Source organism: Sander vitreus, chromosome 2 (assembly GCF_031162955.1).
Source record: "Sander vitreus isolate 19-12246 chromosome 2, sanVit1, whole genome shotgun sequence".
Lineage (NCBI taxonomy): Eukaryota > Metazoa > Chordata > Actinopteri > Perciformes > Percidae > Sander > Sander vitreus.
This window is the reverse complement of record NC_135856.1, coordinates 8,996,296-9,019,827: the sequence shown is the minus strand read 5'-3', so window position 1 is coordinate 9,019,827 and position 23,532 is coordinate 8,996,296. Positions and strand designations below refer to the sequence as shown.

The 23,532-nt window shown below is 40.7% G+C and overlaps 1 protein-coding gene across 1 annotated transcript; it reads right to left on the bottom strand.

Moving 5' to 3' along the window:
- Positions 1–538: 538 nt before the first annotated feature.
- Positions 539–22,769, bottom strand: LOC144529284 (noelin-2-like). Its single transcript, XM_078268296.1, has 8 exons — positions 22,215–22,769; positions 16,580–16,729; positions 13,853–14,008; positions 9,582–9,801; positions 8,745–8,851; positions 3,802–3,978; positions 3,534–3,707; positions 539–1,407 (listed from the first exon to the last, which is right to left on the bottom strand). The coding sequence occupies exons 1-8, from the start codon at positions 22,356–22,358 to the stop codon at positions 1,087–1,089; spliced, it is 1,449 nt and encodes a 482-aa protein (XP_078124422.1). The 5' UTR covers positions 22,359–22,769; the 3' UTR covers positions 539–1,086.
- Positions 22,770–23,532: the final 763 nt, after the last annotated feature.

The following is a 23,532-nucleotide window of genomic DNA, read 5'->3' as shown; positions in this document are numbered from 1 at the left end:
GCAATGCAGCACCTGCACAATGTTATTGAGACCCTGAGAGGCAAAGAGGAGCACCTGAGCTTATTGAGTACAGATGGCAGAATGGAGAGAGAGAGAGAGAGAGAGAGAGAGAGAGAGAGAGAGAGAGAGAGAGAGAGAGAGAGAGAAACAGAGTAGAGAGAGCACAAAGCTATTTTGTTATGTTCAGGTTATTTTACTCTATTTGGGTTGGAGGTCACCTGGATTCCTGTTTTGGGTTTGGTTTCAGTTAGGAAAGCTTTATATTGTTTTGGAAGGCCTTCTGTATAGTTGGCCCAGTGGATTTTCCCTTCCTATTTTGAGGTTTGATTCCCTTTGTGTGATTTAAAAGTTACTGGCTCTTACATGTTATATTCTCTGTTTGAGCCAATGTTGTGTAAAAGGTCGTAAAAAAAAGAGAACCAAACCTACATTTTGTCCAGACAAACAGGTTTGTATTAAAAACGAGGTAAAAACAGATTTCGATGATTTCACCTCTATACTCTCTGTGCTCCAAAACAGATACAACAAAAGTCTTGGCAAAGTTTGACAGTAATGTTTATTGAATGAACAACCATGCTGACTGAACACATCCACGATCACATCACAAACCCAGAATATCTCCATAAGGTCCGGTCGCCAGAGATCGAGGTTTAAAGCCGTATTTTATTTTTGCGGACAATTCAACCTCAACATCCAAAATAACTTCTTGAGACACAAGAGTAATGACACGCAACAGAATAACAATGAGCTCAAAGTGTCTGACGTCTTTCTATCAGCGTCCCTGTAGCAGGAGCAGTTAATTTTCTTCTTCGCCGTGATGAATGACTCGTCTGTGACCTTTATGCATGTGTTCAACAGCTGTGTTTTGTGTCTAGTTATTAGCTCAGTGAGCTCTCGCAGTCTAAAAGTCATTCAGATTCAGAGATGCAGACAGTATTCATTTTCCAACTGACTGTAAATGGCCATTATGTTTGTGAGTGCATGTGTATGTGTGTGTCGTAAGTTGCAGTGTCTTTAAAAGACCCATCGCCTCCAACTCTACAATATTTCCCTCTTCTTTTTTTTCACCATTTCCTACATGTGGATCTATCCGTCACTCCTGATGACGTGAAACAGTGTGACGTTGTAGAGCACCTGGTGTCCATTGTTCCAAGTGTACAGCGCTCTCTCCCTGGGGTTGTAGTCCATCATGCTGATGTGGGAGTACTGGTTGTGGAAGGGGATGTCGGTGTACTCGTATGTGGAGGAGTTGGTGTGGTAAGCAAAGTGTACCTTGGCCCCAGCCAGGTGGGAGTTGGTGACATATAAGGTGCCGCAGATCATGAAGGCCTCCCCTGCGCTGCGCTTAGGAAACCCTGTGTCCCAGCTCCGGAGGACTTCCAGCGAGTGAGAGTCCAGACGACTCACCTGCGTACAGGGAGGGATACAGTTCACTATAGTTTAAAAAGAAATCCAGCAAAAACTGATTGCAAAGGTGAACTTCTGTTGTGCAACACAACAATTTTGAAATGTTCTGTTTTTGTAATCCTATGTTTGTTGAATTGAATGAGAAGAGGCTTTTTGTGTATCCAGCTATTTGTTGCCTCCATTGATGGACAGTAACTAAGTGTACTTAATCACATAATGTGCTTAAAGTGGAACACCACTAAATTAACAATTCCAATATGTTATTTCCACAGCCTAGGAAAGTTCAATTATAATTTGTGAACATGACAAAGCCAGAAACCAGAGAAGTCTCAAACTTGTGATGTCATCAAGTATACAGTCTGGAGCTGCTCCAGTGACAATGAATAGGAGAATGATTTTGTAGACCCACAGAATGTTTTTTTTTTCTTTGTTATACCCAAATGAGCTTTATTCTATTGTGTTGTCATTTCTGAAACAGAAAATGTTCCCATATACTTTGAACATTCCCCTGGATGCTCTCAGTGTTATCTATAACATCTTCCCCAAGTCATTGTCTATGGAGCAGTTCCAGACATATACTTGATGACATCACAAATTTGAGTTTTAGCACTTTAGTTTTTGGATTTGAGAGAGTTGTTCATGTTTACTAATATTTTGGACTGTCTTAGACCATAGAAATAAAGTAAGTGGGTGTATAAAGTAAAGTATAGTTCCCCTTTAACTATAATTATTTTTAAATGAAGCAGGCAGATATATTGGCTGATATTAGCTCACTTTGTATATATCTGTATCTGCATACATGCCAACCTATAAGTTACAAGCTATTGCCAATGTGCAGAAATGCCAAAGATATTTGAAAAAGTGTCTTCATTACATACTGTACAAATAATTTTTGTCATTTGTTTATGTGAAAAACAGGCTTTAAAAGCTTGACAGATCTGCTGTGCCTAGTTACAGTTACTAAGCTATACGTGCATTTCCATCCATCTGTTTTTATGCACATTTTAAATTTGCGCATAAAAAATGTGGAAAGCCTGGAAATAAAAATATAAAAAGTCTAAATATCATAAACAAGTTTCATACTTAGCTTAGATGCCAAATGTGACAAAATGCAAACAGACCTAGTGAATGACTCGTGATGTACATGACATGTACATGAACACGCAATTTAATTTCATCCTGCATTCAACCTCTTTGTTCAAATAGGGAGCCCGCCCCCCCCTCTTTCTTGTTCGCTAGGTATAAGCAGGGTAATAGAGAAAATTAGCTGTATACTGAATATTAAAGTGCTCATATTATGCTAATTTTCAGGTTCATAATTGTATTAAGAGGTTGTACCAGAATAGGTTTACATAAAAAAAACACCATTTTTACACACAAAGTACACTTTTTGTCGTACTACACATTTCTGCAGCTCCTCTTTTCACCCTGTGTGTTGAGCTCTCTGTTTTAGCTACAGAGTGAGGCATCTCACTTCTGTTCCATCTTTGTTGGGAGTCGCACATGCGCAGTAGCCAGGTAAGGACTACTAGCTAGACAGTTGCAGAGTATGAGGGTGTGCCACGCTAGCAGCTAGGCCAGCATTACAACGTGTTACGAAGTGATGCACATTCGTCACGGAAGTAAAGGCTGGACTACAACAGAGCTGTTTGGAGCAGTTTGTGAACGGTGTTTTCTGTTGGAGATGGTAAGTCCCTTTGGGGTGGACTTTGGGCTTTTTCACTTTGTAAACCTATAACGTGCACAAAAATATATATAACACAATAAAGGAAAGGGAAAAAGCCAAAAGGCACAATATGAGCTCTTTAAAATCATGTTAGGTAAAACTGCAATACACTTGCTCTTCATTACAGTAAATTTCATTATTCAATGAGGCAATCTGTCTCAGCAGTTTTAATGGAATTTCAAAAACCGTGGGGGGTTATGACTTCTGAAAAGTAGCAGCAAACCTGCTGACAGCAGTAACTTCTGACTGGAACAAATACATCAGTGGGTTTAGATTTAGTTTTTAGTCATTTAACATTCAATGTATATTTTTCAGATAGAGTGAAAACATAACTTCTGTTTCTTTGCTTGTTATTTTGTTAAATTAATCGCAAGAGTGTAGGAACACACACAGCCCGTACCATAATGTTTCCAGCATTTGGGATGGAGGTGTAGACGGCCCAGAGTCCCATCTCATCAGCCATGAGGTCGATGTCAGAGGATCCTCCCCAGCTGTAGGGGAAGGTGTTGTTGTAGCCGGCTCCACTCAGGCTGCGCAGGAGCAACACACTGCGAGAGCGGAAATGGTACTGAACCTGGAAACACAGACACGTGAATCTCTCACTCTGCTCTTCTGATCATCAAACTGTTACTTATCCCCCCATGTTTCCTTTCCAGCCAGTCTCCTACCAGGATGTTGCTCTGGTGTTTGTTGTAGTAGAGTGACCCGTTGTAAACCACATGGCCGGTTCCTGCCCAGGGGTGGGGCAACAGATGCTGCACAAAGTTCTGCCCCTTTGTGAAATCCCCCATGGTTCTGTACTCCAACACACGCCTGCCCTTATAGTAGCCATCCATCGACCACACCTGATGGAGGAAGAAAGAAAAACAGAAGGTTTACCTTGGAGCTTCTGTATGCAGGATGCAAAATGAACAAACACCAAGCATTAAATCCTGTTAAATCTACAGAGAGATCCATACTAGTGACCTGCCACGCTCACCAGTAACTTGATTAGATAAAGACATGGTTTGGCTGGTACTTAATCTGCACACCTTAAGCCAATGAAATCAGTGACAGCAAACCATAGACATTTAACTGACCGTACACTAAACACATCAACCAAACAGCGGTTGTCTAATCATAGCTTAGCAACCGTAACTAGGAACAGCAGGTCTGTGAAGCTTTTGAAATCTCCACATGCAGAAGAGACATGCATCGGGCTGTAGTGAGAGTTACTCGAAATACAAAGAGTTTAGAAGGTTGTGCTTTTATTTGTAAACCAAAAATACAAACAAAAGTGTATGTTTCGGACATTAAAGTAACCTAACCTGCAACGCTACTTCCTAAACCATGGAGCCCATCATTAGCCAACCACATTTGATGTTGGATTAGAAATATCATAACAGCGTAACGCTGAGAAAACAGAGCTGAAAATGTGCTTGTTAACATTGATAATTGTAGTGGATGAACATATCATTGTAACCCTGATCGCTGGAATGGCCACTGGGCCAACGCCAGATACATGAGCACAGCCGTGATCCGTCAGCCCCATTGATCACCAAACCCCCACACACTAGACCACTTATTAATGTCATGATTCATGAACATGATTCGACGACCAGTCAACATTAGGAACGACTTGACAATTTTGAGTCGGGGACACCTCTAAAGTCCATATTTGTGAAAATCAACACTTTTTTCACATTTGTTTGACCCATTGTTCTATGCTTTTTTCAACATTTTTTACCGTTTTTGTCTCTTTTTTAAACACTGTTATTGCCTTGTTTCACGCTTTTTTCAAAGCTTTATTCTGCTGTTTTCAAGGCTTTCAATGCCTTTAGTCGCTTTTTTCAATGTTTTGGGGGCTTTTGTCACTCTTTTGTCAGTTTTTTTTAAACATTTTAATTGTAATTTTAATTTAATTGAACCATCCAATGTTATTTTTGGGCAATTTTGTTGAAAGAAACCCAAATTTCTGATATAGAAAACTTTGAAAAGGGGTCGGACTTAACAGGAGAGTTAAAACGAGTCAGTGTTCAAGCCCATACAGAGTTAACAATGATTAGCTAACACTTGCTGGCGTCCAAACCCATTAGAGATCCCTGGAGAAACAAACAGACAGAGAACGAGAGAAGACAAAGGGGAGAAAAAATTGAGCATTGACAGCATGGAGGATTAATTACCCAAAAGGGACGAGAGGTGAACTAGATGAAAGAAAAGAGCAGAGAACACTGGCAAAAGAGAGCATTATTGGTGAATAAGATCATCTTTATTCCCTCTGCAAACAAAGGAAACTAGAGGGCAGAAAGAGGGAGCAGATGAAAAGGATAATTTCAGAAAATCTATCCTTGGATAGCTCAGTTGGTGGAGCATGCGCCCATATATAGAGGTTTGCTCCTCAACGCAGCGGGCCCGTGTTCAACTCCGACCTGCGGCCCTTTGCTGCGTGTCATTCCCCCCTCTCTCTCCCCTTTCATTTCTTCAGCTGTCCTGTCAATCTATCCTACAATGGCAGCACCATTTTTTCTTTTAAATTACAGTTCATTTGTAGTTGCAATATTTAAAATGTACATTGAATTAGCGACAAAGGCAACTGATTGCAGTGATTCTGAGGGCCTTCGATTACAGTCTTTATCTGAGACTTAGCTTTAGGTTTGTAAAGACAAGGAAACGGACTGATTGCTCTCACTCTACCACCAGTACTCTCATCTCTCCTCTAAATACATCTCGTTCCAAACCTATTTTTCTCCCTGCTTCACCAGCTCATCTGATGAAGCTTTCTCTGTTTTAATTCCCTTTAAAACTGTGTTTCAAAGGAACTGGAGTCCCTTTGTTTTCTGGCAGCTGTTATTGTCTCGCATTTGAATGCACCATTTGCTTTATATAAACAAGCCCCAGACACTGATTACACAACGAATGGTGCGTGCTGTTTCTTTAACTTACACCTTAGTTTTACAGATTTTTGCACCATTTTCTTTTTGTGTGTTCCCATTTGGCCTACTCCCATACTTCCCTTGAGGATGGGTTTGGATATTTTCAAGTTTATCCTAATACAATACTCACATGCTGTAAAGTGTTTTTTTCGTAGTGAAAGCATACTGTACAAGATAGAGACCAAAATCTCTCGTTCTGTGCCAATATTTAGTCTTAAATTAAGTATGTTAAACAAGTTAAGTGTGTATAATTGTCTGTGCTATGTTGTCTGTTTTCTCTTACATTAGGTCACTTTCACACAAGATGGTCCAGAACAAAGACAAAAAAAAAACATTTACATCAAATTACGATGACCTGCAGTACAGTAATGAACCTTATGTATTAATTTATGTTCTCTGGAGTTCATTAAGAACTAATCGATAATGAGCGTTATCGGTCGAGAACATAGACTGTCAAAATAGACGAAAACAGGTAGAAACAGGTCGACAAAGAGGCATCCCTTTAGTGTTATATTATGAGGTTACTCACTTTACAATGCGGAACTGCTGAAATACACAAAGTAGGACACAAGCTCAACACACATCTGGTTTAACTCTTTTTTTTCCACTCTGTCTCTGACTGTTGCTCTTTTGATCAACCTTCTCCCGCTTCCCCCCTTACTCTCTTTGTTTCTTCTTCTGTCAGAAAGCCAGAAAGCTAGCCAGAAACCTTGGTGTAGTCATGGACTCAGACCTGAATTTTAACAGCCACATTAAGACAATTACAAAGTCAGCCTATTACCACCTTAAAAATATATCAAGGGTTAAAGGACTTATGTCTCAGCAGGATTTGGAAAAACTTGTCCATGCTTTTATCTTCAGTAGACTTGACTACTGTAATGGTGTCTTTACAGGTCTCCCTAAAAAATCAATCAGACAGCTGCAGCTGATTCAGAACGCTGCTGCTCGAGTCCTCACTAAGACCAAGAGAGTGGATCACACATTTTAAATCAAGGCTGAAGACCTATCTTTTTGATGTTGCCTTTCTTTAAATAACTGTTCTTTTACTGAAGTTGCATTGTTGACACTGTATGACAATCTATATAAGCATATAAAAAGAAATTCCTATTTTATCTGCTTTTATATGTTTAACTGTTTTAACTGCTCTTCAATGTTTAATTTCTTTTACTGCACTGTAACTTTTATTCTCATATTTTATCTGTTTAAAAAAAATTTAATCTGTTTTTATGTAAAGCACTTTGAATTGCCCTGTTGCTGAAATGTGCTATACAAATAAAGCTGCCTTGCCTTGCTTTGCCTTCTGTCCACCCCCTTTCACTTTATTTTCTCCTCTCCCTGCTTAAAACCTCTTCACCAACAGGCCCCATTCTCTCGCTTTCTTCCTCTGTCTTTCTCTCTCCTTCTTCTATGCTGTGTGTTCCTCTCATCTTCTCTGTCCCTCTCACACTATCAGCAGACACTCCTTGACAGATCAGGGGATATCCACACCTTAGCAGCTGTTCTCAAATACAGCGACAGGTGTGTGCATATGCGTGTGTGTGTGTGTGTGTGTGTGTGTGTGTGTGTGTGTGTGTGTGTGTGTGTGTGTGTGTGCATGCGTGTATGTGTGCGTGCGTGAGTGAGTGTGTAAAGTACAATGTGTGCACACACATTCTCACACTGATGAGCTAATGAAGAATTCATAAATGCCAAACTGGGACCCTGTGCAGACATTGTAGTCATGGATACCAAAGGATGTATGAGAATGACTTTACTGACAGCGTGTGTGTGTGTGTGTGTGTGTGTGTGTGTGTGTGTGTGTGTGTGTGCGTGCCTGCGTGTGTGCCTGCGTGGCACCTGTTTCACATAGCTTTAACTGATAAGATACAGATGGAAATTCATTAATGGATTTATACGATTATATATGATATTTATTTTATTAAATACAATTTTAAAACAATTACAATACGTTTTTTTTTGCCAGTTGGTAGGTGATGATGAGGAAGGAAATGCATCCAACACATTTGATTGGCTTCAAGGAAACACACAGTGCAGTTGGCTGTAAAACTGAATTGGGACTAATAAAGTTATCTGAATCTGAATCTTGGTAAGAAAATAATAAATGTTAACATAACAGGTTTGTTTACCATAGAACGCCACAGGGTTCCTTTAAGCTTGAAGAAAAGCTAGATAAAAGTGATTTCAGCAGATTACAGCTTTTTATAGTTTCACTTGCTCATTTATAATACAAATCCAGAAAGAATGTTTACTGTATTTGCCTAGCAAACAACATTAACAGACAGAGACAGAAAAAGCTTCCTATTCTTGGGACAGATATGCAAACAGACACTGGGACCCGGAAGGAGCCCCAACACGTAACTGTTACAGTCACACTGGTAGCTGGGAAGCAGAAGGCAATAACTGGGATACTGCTGCTGTGTATAGCTCCTTCTCATCACAAGGGAGAAGCTCTAATAGGGAACAGGCAAGGGTCACCATGGCGATATAAATCACACCTGGCAACTGGGAGGCAGTAGCCTTGACAACTATCTTATTATGTGCTCGCTGGACAGAGTGTGTGTATGTGTGTGTGTGTGTGTGTGTGTGTGTGTGTGTGTGTGTGTGTGTATGTGTGAAACACACAGACACACACACACACACACACACACACACACACACACACACACACACACACACACACACACACGCAGTACACCTACCCTGCTGTCGGAGCTGGGAATCATAGCATCAGTCATCCAGGAGCCAAAGCGGGACCCCGAGGCTCTCACGGTAATCGGGCTACTAACTGCAGTCAGACGACCACAACCTGTAAACAACAGACGGACATAACATGTTTAAACTGAAATTAAGATTTAAAAAAAATTGTGAGTTTTATATTTGCAATAAGCAAATAGCGAAGATTATGGAAGTAACAATAAGTGTTCATATTTTCTCAGTTTGGAGTGAGTGATGTTTGTCATTTATTAGCAGCCATTGCCTGCCACCAGTCTCTATTCAATTTACCAACATTTTATGAAGTCTATTCAAATAAAATATGTTTGTGTCGCATGAACTGTGAAAGAAATGTGTTTCCTTAACACAAAATCCTAACGTAGAAAAGACATGACTGGAGAGAGGTGAAAGCCTCAGTTAAAGGGCAACTTTCAAGAAACACGTTTAAAAAGGAACGGTCAAAATTGGTATAGCAGAGGACAAGAACATCCTGCCTGGTAAATGTCCACATATTACAAACAGCACTGCCCTCGTTCATAACCCTGGTTTTCTGTTAACAATTTCAAGGCTCAGGTCCAATCTGAGAAAATAACCCTGAAGCTCCCTCCAGAGCTACAAAATGGATTATACATACAACTATTTTTACAGGCTGAGTACTCCTCGTGAAAATAAACTCATATAATCTGTGGCGTGCCCCCTTTGAACCACTTGAACACCAGACATTTTATGTACTTGACTTTCCTATATTAACCCTAATGAGTTATTTTGAAGGCAGCCTAAGTAATACATTTGTGTGCATTACTGAGTTATTACTGTCCACGTACCGAGTTTGTTCATGCAGCTGTGCAGCCTGGTCTCCAACAGTAAAACCCTCTGCTGAAGCTCCTCATAGTCGTATGCTCCTATCTCTTCCTGAATGGCTGTCAGGATTATTGACAGGTTGAGGAGCTCCAGTCGCAGGGTGGCCAGCGTCTGCAGGTCCAATCTGTACTGCTCCACCACTGACAGAAGGGGCCGGAGCTGAGACATCTGGCCCTTTAACTCCTGTGGCCGCATGAAAGACAGGACGGGAAATAAGCTAGAGAGAAGATGGGGTCCACACTACTGTGGGTAAATCTGATACAGGATCTATTTTTCTCTCTCTTTTTTGGTGAGGTAGCTCTAAGTAAAGCCACTGCTCCGTCACAGCTAGCTGAGGTAACTTATGGTTAGGACGCCCTCTGAGTGCGACTTCTTCACTGCGGATGAAAAGACCCCAGAATAAATACCTGGTGCTTTTCATTCAGCTAATTATGCTTCTTCCTGTTCTCGCGCCTCCATCCTGCAGCCTGTGACCCGGCAATCGATCTAGTGAGGAGAGAGGAGGCTTCCACAGGAACCACAGGTGTATTTTATGCAGACATCTATTTATTTATTTTACCAGAAAGCAACACCCCTTCAATGTGAATCTGTTCAGTAAGTCTTATCTGACAGGGAACATTTGGTCTGTTGTGGAAACAGCATTACTCTAAAATGAATGTTACTGCATCATTTAAATACAGTAGATTGGACGAACTACATGTGGAAACAGGAATAAAAGAACCTGAGTCAGAAAAAGGTTTCAGGATCAGAAAAGATTTAATGCCACAGTTAGTTACAATGAAGAGGCATTTGCCACCAACGGCAATCTAAATGAATCATAAAAAATATTTTGCAACTTCTTAATCCTTTATCTCCTTTATCTACTTTTCCGTTTAAAGAGCATTTTGGCTCATTCAGGAAAAAAAGATACAGTCATACAGACCATTACAGCCGCACTGTCACAGTCATTATTGTCATACCAGACTTATTGTAGCTGTGGTCTTTTAAAGACGTTTCACAAGCTAATTGGTGTTATGGAGGAGGGAAGCGAGGAGCCACGTTAGCCAAATGGAAAGCGCCCCAAGAAAATGCTGGAGAGACGACACATCCCATCTGGCCTGGGAACGCCTCGCAATCCCACAGGAGGAGATAGAAGATGAGGCTGGAGGAAAGTACCACTGGGCTACTCTGCAGTTTGCTGGCACTGCGACCCAGATAAGCAGCAGAAAAATGAAGCGATGACTCTTTTTATTGCATTTTGGCCTCTGAGCTGAAGCTAAAGACAGCTTTTTCTATTACTGAAATTTTTCTGGCAAATCTTTGAGCCAGTGTTGATAGCGAAAACAGGACTTTAATGCAATCAGCTTGAGGGAAGACCAATATTTAGCTTATGCGTTATATGTATGACCAGTGTTACAAATAGTAGTTACTGTACTTAAGTAAAATTTTCACGTATCTGTACTTTACGTCGTTATTTAAATTATTGAAAACTTTCACTTTTACTCCAGTACTTTTCCTAAATAAAATGTATACTTTTACTCCACTACATTTCCCCTCACCTTCTTCGTTACTCGTTACTTACAATAAATGTTTTCGTACGTTGGAGTGAACAAAAACTTAAAATTCTGTTTCTGTTTTTCTCTTTGTTGATGTCAGACTTTGCATATGATGTTTAAGAAGGTGTGGAAACCCTGAATATTATGCTTTGCTATAAGGAAGCAGCAATAAAGTTCATTATCTTTCAAGTACTTTATACAAGACTGTATATGACACATTACTCTGTGTGGCAGCAGGGGGACAAAGGTTTTCTTCCTAATATACCCCTTTTATTTCTCTATTTTAGTCTCAACACTTTTCACCCTCAACCCGCCCCCAAAAAAACTGTTTGCTGTGTTTCGAGGGGAGTTTGATTTGATATGGGGGGGAAAAGAGAAGGATTAAGAGAAGTGTCAAAAGTGAAGACAAAAGCCTTATCATCACGTCAGAACATCTCACACCCCCGCACACAAACACAACACATCCAGGAAACAGGCTTGGCAGTCAGTCAAACACTTCTCTAATCCCTCAGCTGCTTTCTTCAAATGAGGACCTAAATACTTTCCCGACATCACTTCATAACATTTTCCGAAGCTTTTTTGGCATCAGTTTTTCCATGTCATAATAGAATAGTGTGAACATTCTGTGATTGCTTAGGTTGACCCTAAATTTGGCCACTTCATCCTCACTGACTGATACTGGCATCATTATTTGCATATAATTGTAAGTTCATTAATATGCCCTAAAATCAATCTTGAAAAAATTCTGAAAATGTCATGGCCTGTTAGATAAATATATATATATATATACCTGGCTAATTCCTCCCCTGCCATGTGTCTTCCTTCTTCTTAAATTCTCTCTAATCTCTTCCCTCCTGTTTCACTCTTTTATCTCTCCCCCTCTCTCTGCCTAACCTTTGCCTCCCCCTCTTACTTAACTTTGCTCATTCCTCTCATCCCTCCCTCCCACAGGGGAAAATGGTAATATGCAATAAGCCATCGTTCTCCTTCTATTTCCTTCTTCATCTCTCTCAGACCCTCCATCTATCACTCCGTCTTAATCTCTCTGTTTGACCTCCCTTTTTCCATCTACCCTGTTCCCTTCCCCAAAGGGATAAAAATACTGTTTAGTTATTGATTAAATTACTGTAGTTGCTCACATAAATATTTACCAGTTCTACCTCTGAGTACAAAGGCAAAAGCTTATGACTGAGAAAACCCTTAAGGAGCAACAAGCGTGCACACGAGCACACACACACATGCACGCATGCACGCACGCATGCACGCACACGCACGTACGCACGCACACACACACACACACACACACACACACACACACTCGCACACACACATAAAAACTTAAAAACAGACCCCAGAGCCTTGTGATGTTGTTAAGAAGATGCTCGGCAAAAGATGAAAGGCCGAATGGATTTATGGGGAGGTGGAAATGCTCTCTCTCTAAAGGAAGTAAGGGGTAGTGTGTGTGTGTGTGTGTGTGTGTGTGTGTGTGTGTGTGTGTGTGTGTGTGTGTGTTTGTGGACCTCCTATGGAGCCTCTGTTCGGTTCATATAGCATCTCAAGCTTTTCAATATTGGATATATTATTCTATAACGTTAATGTTTTTTTGTTTTTTTGTTTTTATTATTAATTTGTGTTATGTTTACCGTTTGGTATGTAGTTGGAATAGTTTGAGATTTTGAGAAATACGCTTACTCGCTATCTTGCTTCTTGAGGATTAAAAAAACATGATGGACTCTTCAGAAGAGGTAATTATCTTCACTCGAGTCCAGGAAAGTCACCAGACGGCACAATCACCTGAACATAGCGATATGAAATACAGACGGATTTGTGTGGAGCTGATAGTCTTAATTAGCTCTGTTGCAACTCATTTGGCAATGGCTTGAATGTAACAGATGTTTATTAATATCAAAAAGTTAGGCACTAAAGCTGCAGTGCCAGTGCAGCGTCATAAGGAGTCCTGACCTGCTAATGGCAGACATTACACCAGGAGTGTCACAGCTGATTTAACGGTTTAAATCATTCGTCCCTCATTCTCTATAGCTCGAGATAATCTTCCACTTGCTGGTTTGTTGTTGGCACAGCGGCATTGTGGCAGAAAACACACACTGATGAGATTAGTACTCCTAATTTAAGAGATGCAATACATTTAGATTTCCTCCATTAAAAGACAATACTGAACCAGCCAGGTTATCTTATCTTCTCTCCTGCAAATTTAAAACACAGACACCAAAATGAAAAAAACGGTATGTTGTACATTAAGTCCCTTATGTAAATGTTAGCATTAGCCTAATATTAAAATGTGAGACTCATTCCAGACAGATTCTTTCTTCTTTTTTTTTTTTTGGACAGCTCGAGGTTTTAATGTGTGCAGTGAGGCTGCAGTTTTGCTGGCACCTTCTGTACAAAGCTGTGTGACACTTTTACACCGCGGACATGAAGCCAGTGAATTGACAGCTTCAAGACAAATTTTGTCCCCTTCATGAAAGATGCTTGCATGTTTGAGTGCAGGCCGGAAACTTCAGCTTGGCATGCGTGAAATCAATGTTTTCACACCAAAGGTTATGTGTTCCCTACAGCGGACGTCTTACACTGTGTGTGTCTGGGTGTCTTACCGTGTGTGTGTCTGGCTGTCTAACTGTGTGTGTGTGTGTGTGTGTGTGTGTGTGTGTGTGTGTGTGTGTGTGTGTGTGTGTGTTTACCTGCAGGCCCTTAGCCGTCAGAGTGCGGGGGTTGGCGACGTAAGTGTGTAAACGTCCATCCACTCCTCTAAGCAGCGGCTCCGAGTCTCGGACATACTGCAGGTCTCTGGATGTCCGGAGGTCTACCACTTCCATGGACTGACTCACATTCTGAACCTGACACGCACGCACGCGCACACACACACACACGCACACGCACACGCACACACACACACACACACACACACACACACACACGATGAGTGATTATTGTTAGTATCCTGCATCGCCAAAAAAAGCTTATGACTGATTTTGGCTGTTGTTTGATTTCTGCCACCTGTTATTTGTTTCCATACACTTGTTGTTGTTCAATATGGCTGTCTGTTCATGTAATGGAATATTTAAAGGGTGGCTCCACCCAAATTGCAAAAAGACTAATTTTCTTACGTATCTCTCATGGCATCAAGTCGTGCAGATTGTATTATCTGCCCAGGAGATATTCATCTGTGAGATTTCTGCTTCCGCCCCATTATAATAGAGATGAAAATGGAAATTCATGAGTGCTACTTACTATTTAGAAACGTTGTGTCTACCCAGAAACATTGTCCCAGTTTCTTTAGTTACTGTAATCCACAGATCACAGCGAGACTATATTTTCTTCAGATATTTCGTTTCAGTTTTAGATCATTTCTAACATTCTGTGTGTGTGTGTGTGTGTGTGTGTGTGTGTGTGTGTGTGTGTGTGTGTGTGTGTGTGTGTGTGTGTGTGTGTGTGTGTGTGTGTGTGTGTGTGTGTGTGCATCTAAGAAGTGCTGTTTGACACACTGTGAGTTTGATTACTGTGTGTCACTGTGACAATATTGACTTAATTATTTAATCAACAAGATTACAGTAAGAGTCTACAGCCTACCTAGCGGCTCTGTGAGGCTGTACTTCATTACAGCAGTGCTTTGAGCTGCTAACATGCTGATATGTAGCAGGTCCAATGGTAACAATGTTCACCATCTTAGTTTAGCCTGTTGCATTTCAAACATTTGCTAATTAGCACTAAACCAAAAGTACAACTGAGGCAGATGGGACTGTCATCAGTTTTGCAGCTATTTGGTCATAAACCAAAGTATTCCACAAATTACTTTTTTGACATGATGGTGGAGCTGGGTGAAAATTGAAGAGACCATGAATCTTTGTTGCAAATTTCACAGCAACCCATCCAATAGTTGTTAAAATATGTATCTATGGCAACCTATTGAGGAAAGAAGAAAAGCTAAGGTATTACCAAAGCCATTAGGGTTCATCCTCTGGAGAACACAAATGTCTCTTCAAAATGTCATGGTAATCTGATTCTGGCAAGACACATTGTCCTGAATTATGATGACATCTTGTAAAGCTGTGAGCACCACATGCAAAATTCCTTCCATCTTAATTTCAAAGGGGAGGCGGCAGAATTATCAGGGACAGATGACTCATAAATGACAAATAAAACCAAAAGAAGAGAGAGAAAATGTAGTTTTGGGGTTATGCGCAGTCTGTTTGGGTTGAACCGACACTTCAATATTCCAACCACCTTGGCTCATCAACATGATACAAAGTCACACAGATCACATTTCTCTTTGAAGAAGCTTCTCGTTAGATCCATTTAACGCAGGATATTCTCACCTAGAGTCTGTTCTGCTCTAAAGAAACACACACACCTACACTTCTTCTCATTAACCACCCTGAAATGCTATCAGATAGTTCAAATCTCTTTTTATATTGAATGGCACAACAAGCATAAAAAACAAAATCCATAAAAAAAAAGAAAAAAAAGAAAAAAAATGACCCACATATCCAGAAGTGATATGCAGACAAACAAACAAACACTTACAAAAACCCACCCACACATCCAGCTAGGTAGGCTGGAGACAAGCGGATACATTTGAGCAAAACACACATAAACACACATGCATACACACACACATTCACACTCCCAGCAGGATCTAGGTGTGACTTCCAGAGACACGCTGAGCTAATTAAGATTCATAAATACAGAAGCCTCCCAACAGGAGGCAAAGTTATTTCAGATAGTCTTCATCTTTTTTCTTCCGTTTTTTGTGTGTGAGGGGAGTACAGGATGCAACACCAGCAGTGAATGAAAATAATCCCCCTATCCTTAGTGTGCTGTGGTTCACTTTTACTCTGGTGAGAATGCTGGATGTATATATCCTGATGTGTGAGCCTTGCAGTAGTGTATGCCTTGGGAAATGTTTTCTGGCCTGAGGTGTTCAATAATTCATCAGTCACAAATCCCTTTAATTTCTCTCTCAGGAAACACATATACATTGAGAGAAATATGCTTATGCAGCCAGATGCATATCCTCACATAAACACACACATATCTATGAACACATACACATTCATGCCTACAAATACTCAAGAGCTACACCCTGCAATATAGAACAGTGTTTCTTTTACACCAATCTGACAGTGTTTCTTCTGAGTTTAATCTCTTTTGGCATAATGAATGACTGGGAGTCTTTAGAGGATACAGCTACTGATGTGTCAGGGATACATCTGTCAGTAAAACCTGAGTGTGTGTCTGTTCATGTGTGTTTCTGCAAGTGTCAAAACAAAGAGACAGTCCAGTGAATATTTCATTCTAGTACGCTGCCTTTGCCCTGTCCTGTTGTGCATCGCAATGCTGACCACTGAACTATGCAGTGATGCACTCAAAGTCAACAGACAAACACAAACAAAAACACACGCACACACCTGTTCAGTCAGCAGGCGTAGTTGTCGACTCCGAGGGTCTCGTTTGCAGAGGTTTCGTGCCGGAGCGACCACTGTGCAAACACACCTGCCGTCAGGATCTGAAGCCGTGCTGTACACCTGCCAGCCCTCCTCTGAGCCCGGGTACAACCCCTGCACACAAACAAGCTCCACATTAATGGGGTCACTGCAGGAATACCATGGCAGCCATACATTCAACAGAGGAGAAGGTCAAGAAATTCATTGTCATTGTTTTGTGTTTATTGTCAATAGGTGTTAAATAGATATCAACGTTATTTCTGTTGAATAAAAAAAATACTTTTGTAAATGCATTTCGGTCTGAGTTTTACATTCTACCTGATTTAAGTTTTAAATTATAAGACAACCTTACTGAAACGCATCTACAATTCTGCTAGTAACCACTTGTGCATTTTCTTGTAACATTTTCTGTTATAGTGCTAAAACAATAAGTCAATGAATAGATCTGGAAAAATAGTTAACAATGTTGATGAGCGAATCATCGTTTAAGTCATTTGTCAAGCAAAAATAGCGATATGTCACCGGCTCCATTACTTGTTTAAAATATACCTTGTGTTATATGATTGCCAAGCTTGTAATTTCCACTGGTTAACACTTTCTGAAATCTAACCCCCCCCCCCCCGTTCTCCAAACAAATACTACAAGCTCCATGAGCACTGGCAAAGGGTGTTATGGGACATTTTGCACTGAATCACATCCCTTAGGATCAGCTTCCCTTCAGGCTGCGTACAACTCACATATAGTATGTGTTCAAAAAGCACATAAAGTCTCAGTATAGGTGGACAGTATATAGGAGACGTGCAGGAATCATTTTATAAATGTCTTTATTTTAATATGAAGGTGACTATGTAAAATACATAACAATTTAAAGGTGCTGTAGGTAGGATTGTGAAGATCCAGGACTTAGCCAAAGAAATTGAACATCGACAACTTCTCAGTCCCTCCCCTCCTTTCTGCTAAAGCCCAAACGGTCTCCTAAGCCCCTCCCCCCACAAGGGAGAATGAATGCGGGTGCATGAGCAGTGATTGACACGCAGTTAGACCCCCCCCCCCCCGGCCCTGATTGGTGCATCTGAACAGGATGCTTTTTGCAAATCGCACTACAGGCTGTAGGTGGAGCCTGCTTCATGTAGTTCTACTGGAACATAGGGTCAGTTTAAACAAATATGACAGAAAGTTAGTTTTTGCAAGTCTTGAACTGAATCTTTAACATAAATAAGGCAGTGAGTCATGCTGGGCTTCTTTACAGCCAATATACAGTAAAGTGAGTGCATAGAAGTTTTATTTTTTGGGTTATTTTGTGTTATCTGTTTTTTTGTGCAAAAGTGTTTTTCAAAAGGACCCAATGAGTCATACCACTGAAGCAGTTTCTTTTGTGCATTTTCTAACACATTTGTTCAGCATCTCCACGTTATTCAGGTCAGGCTTTTTTTAGAAGTGTGGACAAATATTTTCCTTTAAAACTGTTTCTGTCTAATTCTATCTTGCTGGTAAATCTCAGCAGGATTTCAGGAGCTCCTGAATGGAAATATACTGTGATTTAAGTGTCCACTAATGTTAAAAAGGAGAGTGCATGCTCTTTGCACTTCATTGTACTGAGTGCATCACAGACAGCTGTGTCTAAATTAGATATTTTGCGTTTGCAGCTAAAATCAGCTGTGACGTCTCCCACATGCCTGTGTCCAGGAAAGCTAGCAGCAGAACTGGACAGTTTCCATCCTCTGCATCCACAGCCGGAGCTGCTGTTCTCTCTGGCAGAAAGTCACTGGCTCCCCAGAGCTCCCAGAAATCTGAACAAAAAAATGATTTCTATCCATGCTAATGCACAACTTTGCTTCTACTTTCGCTGGTAACGTTTCATTCACATATGAGATGCACATTTCATCAACATAGGCTACTGTATGTTTTCTTGTGACAACTGAATATGGGCAACTTTTTTAAGATTAACAATTTAAATTTTAATACAAAACATACAATTTGCAACATGAACATACCCCCCCCACATCCCCTCTTCTTCATTACCACCCACCCAGACATAAATCAAGAAAATATCATCACAATATTCAAGACCGTACAACAAAATAATAACAAAATAGACAAACCGTAAACCAAATGAACATATGTATAAATGACAACACCATAAATCATACACGTCTCTCTCCCCAGCACAAAGCTTACTAGGAGCCCTCCAGAAAGCTCAGGTAATTTCCCCATTTTCAAGTGTAGACATCCAATCTAGCAAACCGTTTGTATGACATCTTTTCAAATGCCGCCATCTCATTCCCATCCCACGCCTATCTCACGAGCACTCTTGCATTGACAGCACCCCTTCATTCCTCCATCCTCTCTGTCTGGCTTTCATTAAACTAGTTTGGACTCAACTTCTTATGTGCTTATCTGTTTGAAAGATCTGAATTTGGGCAACTTAAAAAATGGACACTTTAACATGGATTTACGAACCTAAAAAAACAACTTGAAGCAGCTATAATCAATATTTTTATACAAACACCAGATCAAGCAACTAGTAAAAGTAGTCGCTTGTAGTGACAAATGTAATTATCACTTGACTCGCACCTCTCTCATAGCATTGTTTTTGGCCACAGCTGGTAGCTGTTTTCAGCAATATGGCTGCACCAAACAGCAGACAGACAGTGAGCAACCAGAACTGGTGAACATAGTGGAGCATTAAGCAGTGGTAGAGCCAGACATTTTCCTGAGGAGTTGATAGAAACCAAAAACCGAGCTGAAAGAGAGTGAATATTTGACTCATATTCATCAGGTGGTACATTTCCAATTGAATGCCAATGTTGCTCCGTATCTGGAGGATGTGTAAATAAGCTAACAAGTTGATAGAGTTGATAGAAACCAAAAACCAAGCTTAAAGAGAGTGAATATTTGACTTAATTCTACATATGTAAATGCAGTGGTATTTGAATTTCACAATGAAGTATTCAGTTGCAAGAATAGTGCAAATAGGTTTTCATGGTCACATGCTTTAGTTCTAAAAAAAAGTTACATAATGACGCGTTTCTTTTTTTTAAATGTTTTTGGGTTATTTGGGACCTCATTAGGTAGTGCTGAGGTGACAGCAATTGCTCCCTGAGGTCTAAACATTGGACCCAATTCACCACACATTACATTAGGGAACACGTGAAATCATCCTTTTGGTGAGATGTAACTAGGTCTTCAGTTTGACCTACTTTCAGCAGTGTTAACATTTAAGAACAATGTAAAGGCACGGCTGAGCTCAACCTGACATACACCAGTCTGTCACAGTAATCCGGCTGAGAAGCTGCCCTACAAACCCTAAAAAAGAATAATGACAGAGGAGGAAGCTGGGACAATGGAGACACGAGTGGAGGTATGGGAGGGGGAGACGGAGGCCTGGAGGGAAACATCTGATAAATCAATCAGCTGGGTTTGGTGAGCTAACCTTGAAGTTCCATTTACAATGGAGCTGGTGGGAGTAGGGGGGTTTCAAACAGGAGGATGTGGATGGGATGAGAATATAAGCATTGTTTGTGCCTACTGCTCAATGTAATTAAATAGAGCAGGACATACGGCACCTCAGGGCTCATTTCACACAAGAGAAAAATGATAAAAATCTACTTAGGCAGCTCCGCTGATTGTGATCAGTGCAAATACAGAGAGAGGGAGTAGAGAGCTAACAGAGCTAAAACCCTGTAAGAATTCAACAGATTGAGACAGAGGTAGAACAGCATACAATACTCAAAAGTGTAACAGCTTATTTTACACATAAAAGTCTAAATGTCTACCTGTTGTCATCAACCAAGGGTACTTGTACCCAAGGGGGTACTTCTGCCAGGGGGTACGTGTCAAGATTGTGAAATAGTTCAACTAATTTGGATATCTAATATACAGTACTACATATCTGCAACACCTGAACACTACGTATTGCGAATTAGAGTGCGTGAAAACTAGTTAGCAAGCAAGTCAGTTCACTGAAAGTAATGGATAAATGGTCACAATAGAGAGTAAACTTAAAACAAATAAACGTTGAAATAGATCGACTAAAGTATGGATTAATGGTTAAATAGCTTAAAGTAATGAATACATGGTTAAAATAGCTAAGAGTAATGGAAAAATATTTACCTGAAGTAGTTAGCTACCAGTAATGGATAACACGTTAAAATAGTTAAAAGTAATGGATAAACTTGGCCAAACCAACCTTAATAGACAGTTCAATTGCATGAAAGATGACTGTAAACATATCCACTTTTATATAATTTATAGTGTTAATAACCTCTAGTTTTGAACATGACAGGTGGTGCCAATGAATGAGTGTAGCTCCTCTGATACGGCTGTGAGGTGACATCAGACAAAAAAAGGTAGGGAACTACTGATCAAGCTCACAATTTATTGTATATAATACAGCATATGTGTGTGTGTATATATATATATATATATATATATATATTCATGCTCGTAAAACTTATTTACAGTAACACAACAGCTTAAGATTTTTCCTGAGTAGTAAGTACCATCTGTTCTCAGCCAGTTCTTGTGTGTTTCTGTTTTTGTGTGTAGGCGTCTACTTGCATGAGACGGCATGCACTTTGCTGAACTTGCAAAGTACAGCCACATGGCAGCTGTGAGGTGCTTCTTCAGCCAGAAAGCTAAATCATGCAAAGCCCAAACACACACACACACACACACACACACACACACACACACACACACACACACACACACACACACACACACACACACACACAACCCTGTATGTGCAGTGGTCCAGCATCTAGGTATCTAGGCTTGCCTGGACGTTGCTAGGGCAACAAATCGCTGGCTGTCCCACCCTTTCCCAGGAGAAATATCACCCCAGAGAGAGAGCCATTCTAATAGCCTTCCCTGTGTGTGTGTGTGTGTGTGTGTGTGTGTGTGTGTGTGTGTGTGTGTGTGTGTGTGTGTGTGTGTGTGTAGCAGTGGGTGGATACTGAACATGTGTTCTTTATGACTCAAACTGAAAATATGATTTATTTATTAGTGCCATTTATTCTTCATATTGTCAACACGCTGTGCTCTTTTTATTTTCAAATGTTTGTTCAAAATCTGATTCTCTAAGCATCTTTTTTTTGGGGGTTCTTTTTCTTCTTTGCTCTTTTCTCTGCACCACTGAACAGATCAAATATCTGGTGCACGTAGGCTAAATGTTAGGCTAATGTTCCTAAATGTGTTAATCCCTAAATTTGACTCGTTTTCCGATTAGATTAGATGCAATTCAAAAGCAGCAATTTCACTAATCAAATGTCACATTAGAAGAATCAAAAGAATGTCACATTAGAGAGCTTATGCAATTAAACTGTATGTACAGAGAGTGGATGATGTGTTCATAACAGCTGATTGAAGCATGTGAGTGTACACTGAAAGAACTAAAGATAACTCCAGCTGCTGGTCCACTGAAAAATCTGTACTGTCAAACTGGCTGAGTCCTACATATTTTAGAGAAAGCGAAACATGAACTTCTGGTGACCAAAACAACAGATTTTTCTCATTGGAAAAATAACTATTCATACAGTGTGTGTGTGTGTGTGTGTGTGTGTGTGTGTGTGTGTGTGTGTGTATACAGAATACATACACTGACGATCCGCTCATGTGTGCCCTCAGAGGAAATGACGGTTCCATTGAGTCCGACAAGCGACGGCAGGGTCTGGGACATCCAGTTAGTTACCATAGCCATGGTGCTGAGCACCGCGCCAATCTTCAACATGGGAACACTCATTCTGACACACACACATTCACGCACCACACACAAACAGAACCTGGCTGGCTCTCACACACAGTCCAAACTGTTAACAGCAGTCATGCTAAAAACAGCGGGTACACAACATGATGCTACAAGTAAAACGTTGTTTACACGCTCTAGAATCCAAAAAACCCCTGCCGGGATTGTCCCACTGCTGAAGTCTCCGCTCCTACACTGCCAGAGGTTAGGGACTAAATCCTGAATCACAAGCCACTCCAGATGCCTCCATGTGAAGATGCATCAAGTGCAGACATCCAACGCTCGGCTCAGGCTGCAAGAGATGCTCCTGGAAACAGCTGGTTAGGTCCTACTGATCTGTGTCTGTGCTTCCTGGACTCCTTCCTTTGCCTGGCAGTAAGACGCTGTGGCTGAGCCAGCGTTGCTCTCTCATTTATCCGTTAACTCTCTGCCTCTCCCTCCCTCCACCCTCCCTCTCTCTCTCTCCCCCTCTCTCAGACACACTCCATCTCTCCAGGCTCTCAATCATGCTCCCATCTATTTTCTCAACGTCTTCATCACATGAGCACATTCTCTTCTTGAACAATATTTCCTAAATGAACAAGCGGATAATATATAATATTAAGTAAGGTAACAAAAAACGCCTACACATTTATCCTCCTCCTTGTTGTCTCCTTTTCTACCCATACTCATGTTCTCCTTATTTTCCTGTCCTCTATTTTTCATCTTCATTTTTATTTACTGCAGTGAAAAAATACTTTTTCTTCTCTGTCCAATGCTCTAAATTGACCTGTCCCGGTCTCTCTCTCTCTCTGTGTGTGTGTGTGTGTGTGTGTGTGTGTGTGTGTGTGTGTGTGTGTGTGTGTGTGTGTGTGTGTGTGTGTGTGTGTGTGTGTGTGTGTGTGTGTGTGTCATTGAGCGTTTGCATTGTGCTTGATTTGAATTGCAAACTGATGCAACACTGCCCCCATGTGGCCAGCGGTCTCATGTCCCAAGCTCAAACCTTGTATGCTTCACTCTAGATTTGATCAAACCTTGAGAGGTTTGGAAGTACAAGATGATCTACAAGATGTTCAGAGGATGTTTTATTTGATCAGTGTTGGCAGCGTTTCCATGGATGCAACAAACCCCCAAAATAAAACCCAGCCAATGTGTGAGTATTTTGTAGTGTTTATACCGACCTTCCCATATC

Bases quoted from the DNA above. Each gene is read 5' to 3' on its own strand.
- LOC144529284 (XM_078268296.1), bottom strand. From the start codon at position 22,358: ATGAGTGTTCCCATGTTGAAGATTGGCGCGGTGCTCAGCACCATGGCT. The intron at 3,979-8,744 runs GTAGGTGTACTG...TTCCTCCATCAG, and splicing joins TTCCCAGCTCCGACAGCAGG to GTGTGGTCGATGGATGGCTA. The intron at 3,708-3,801 runs GTAGGAGACTGG...CTGTGTTTCCAG, and splicing joins AACACCAGAGCAACATCCTG to GTTCAGTACCATTTCCGCTC.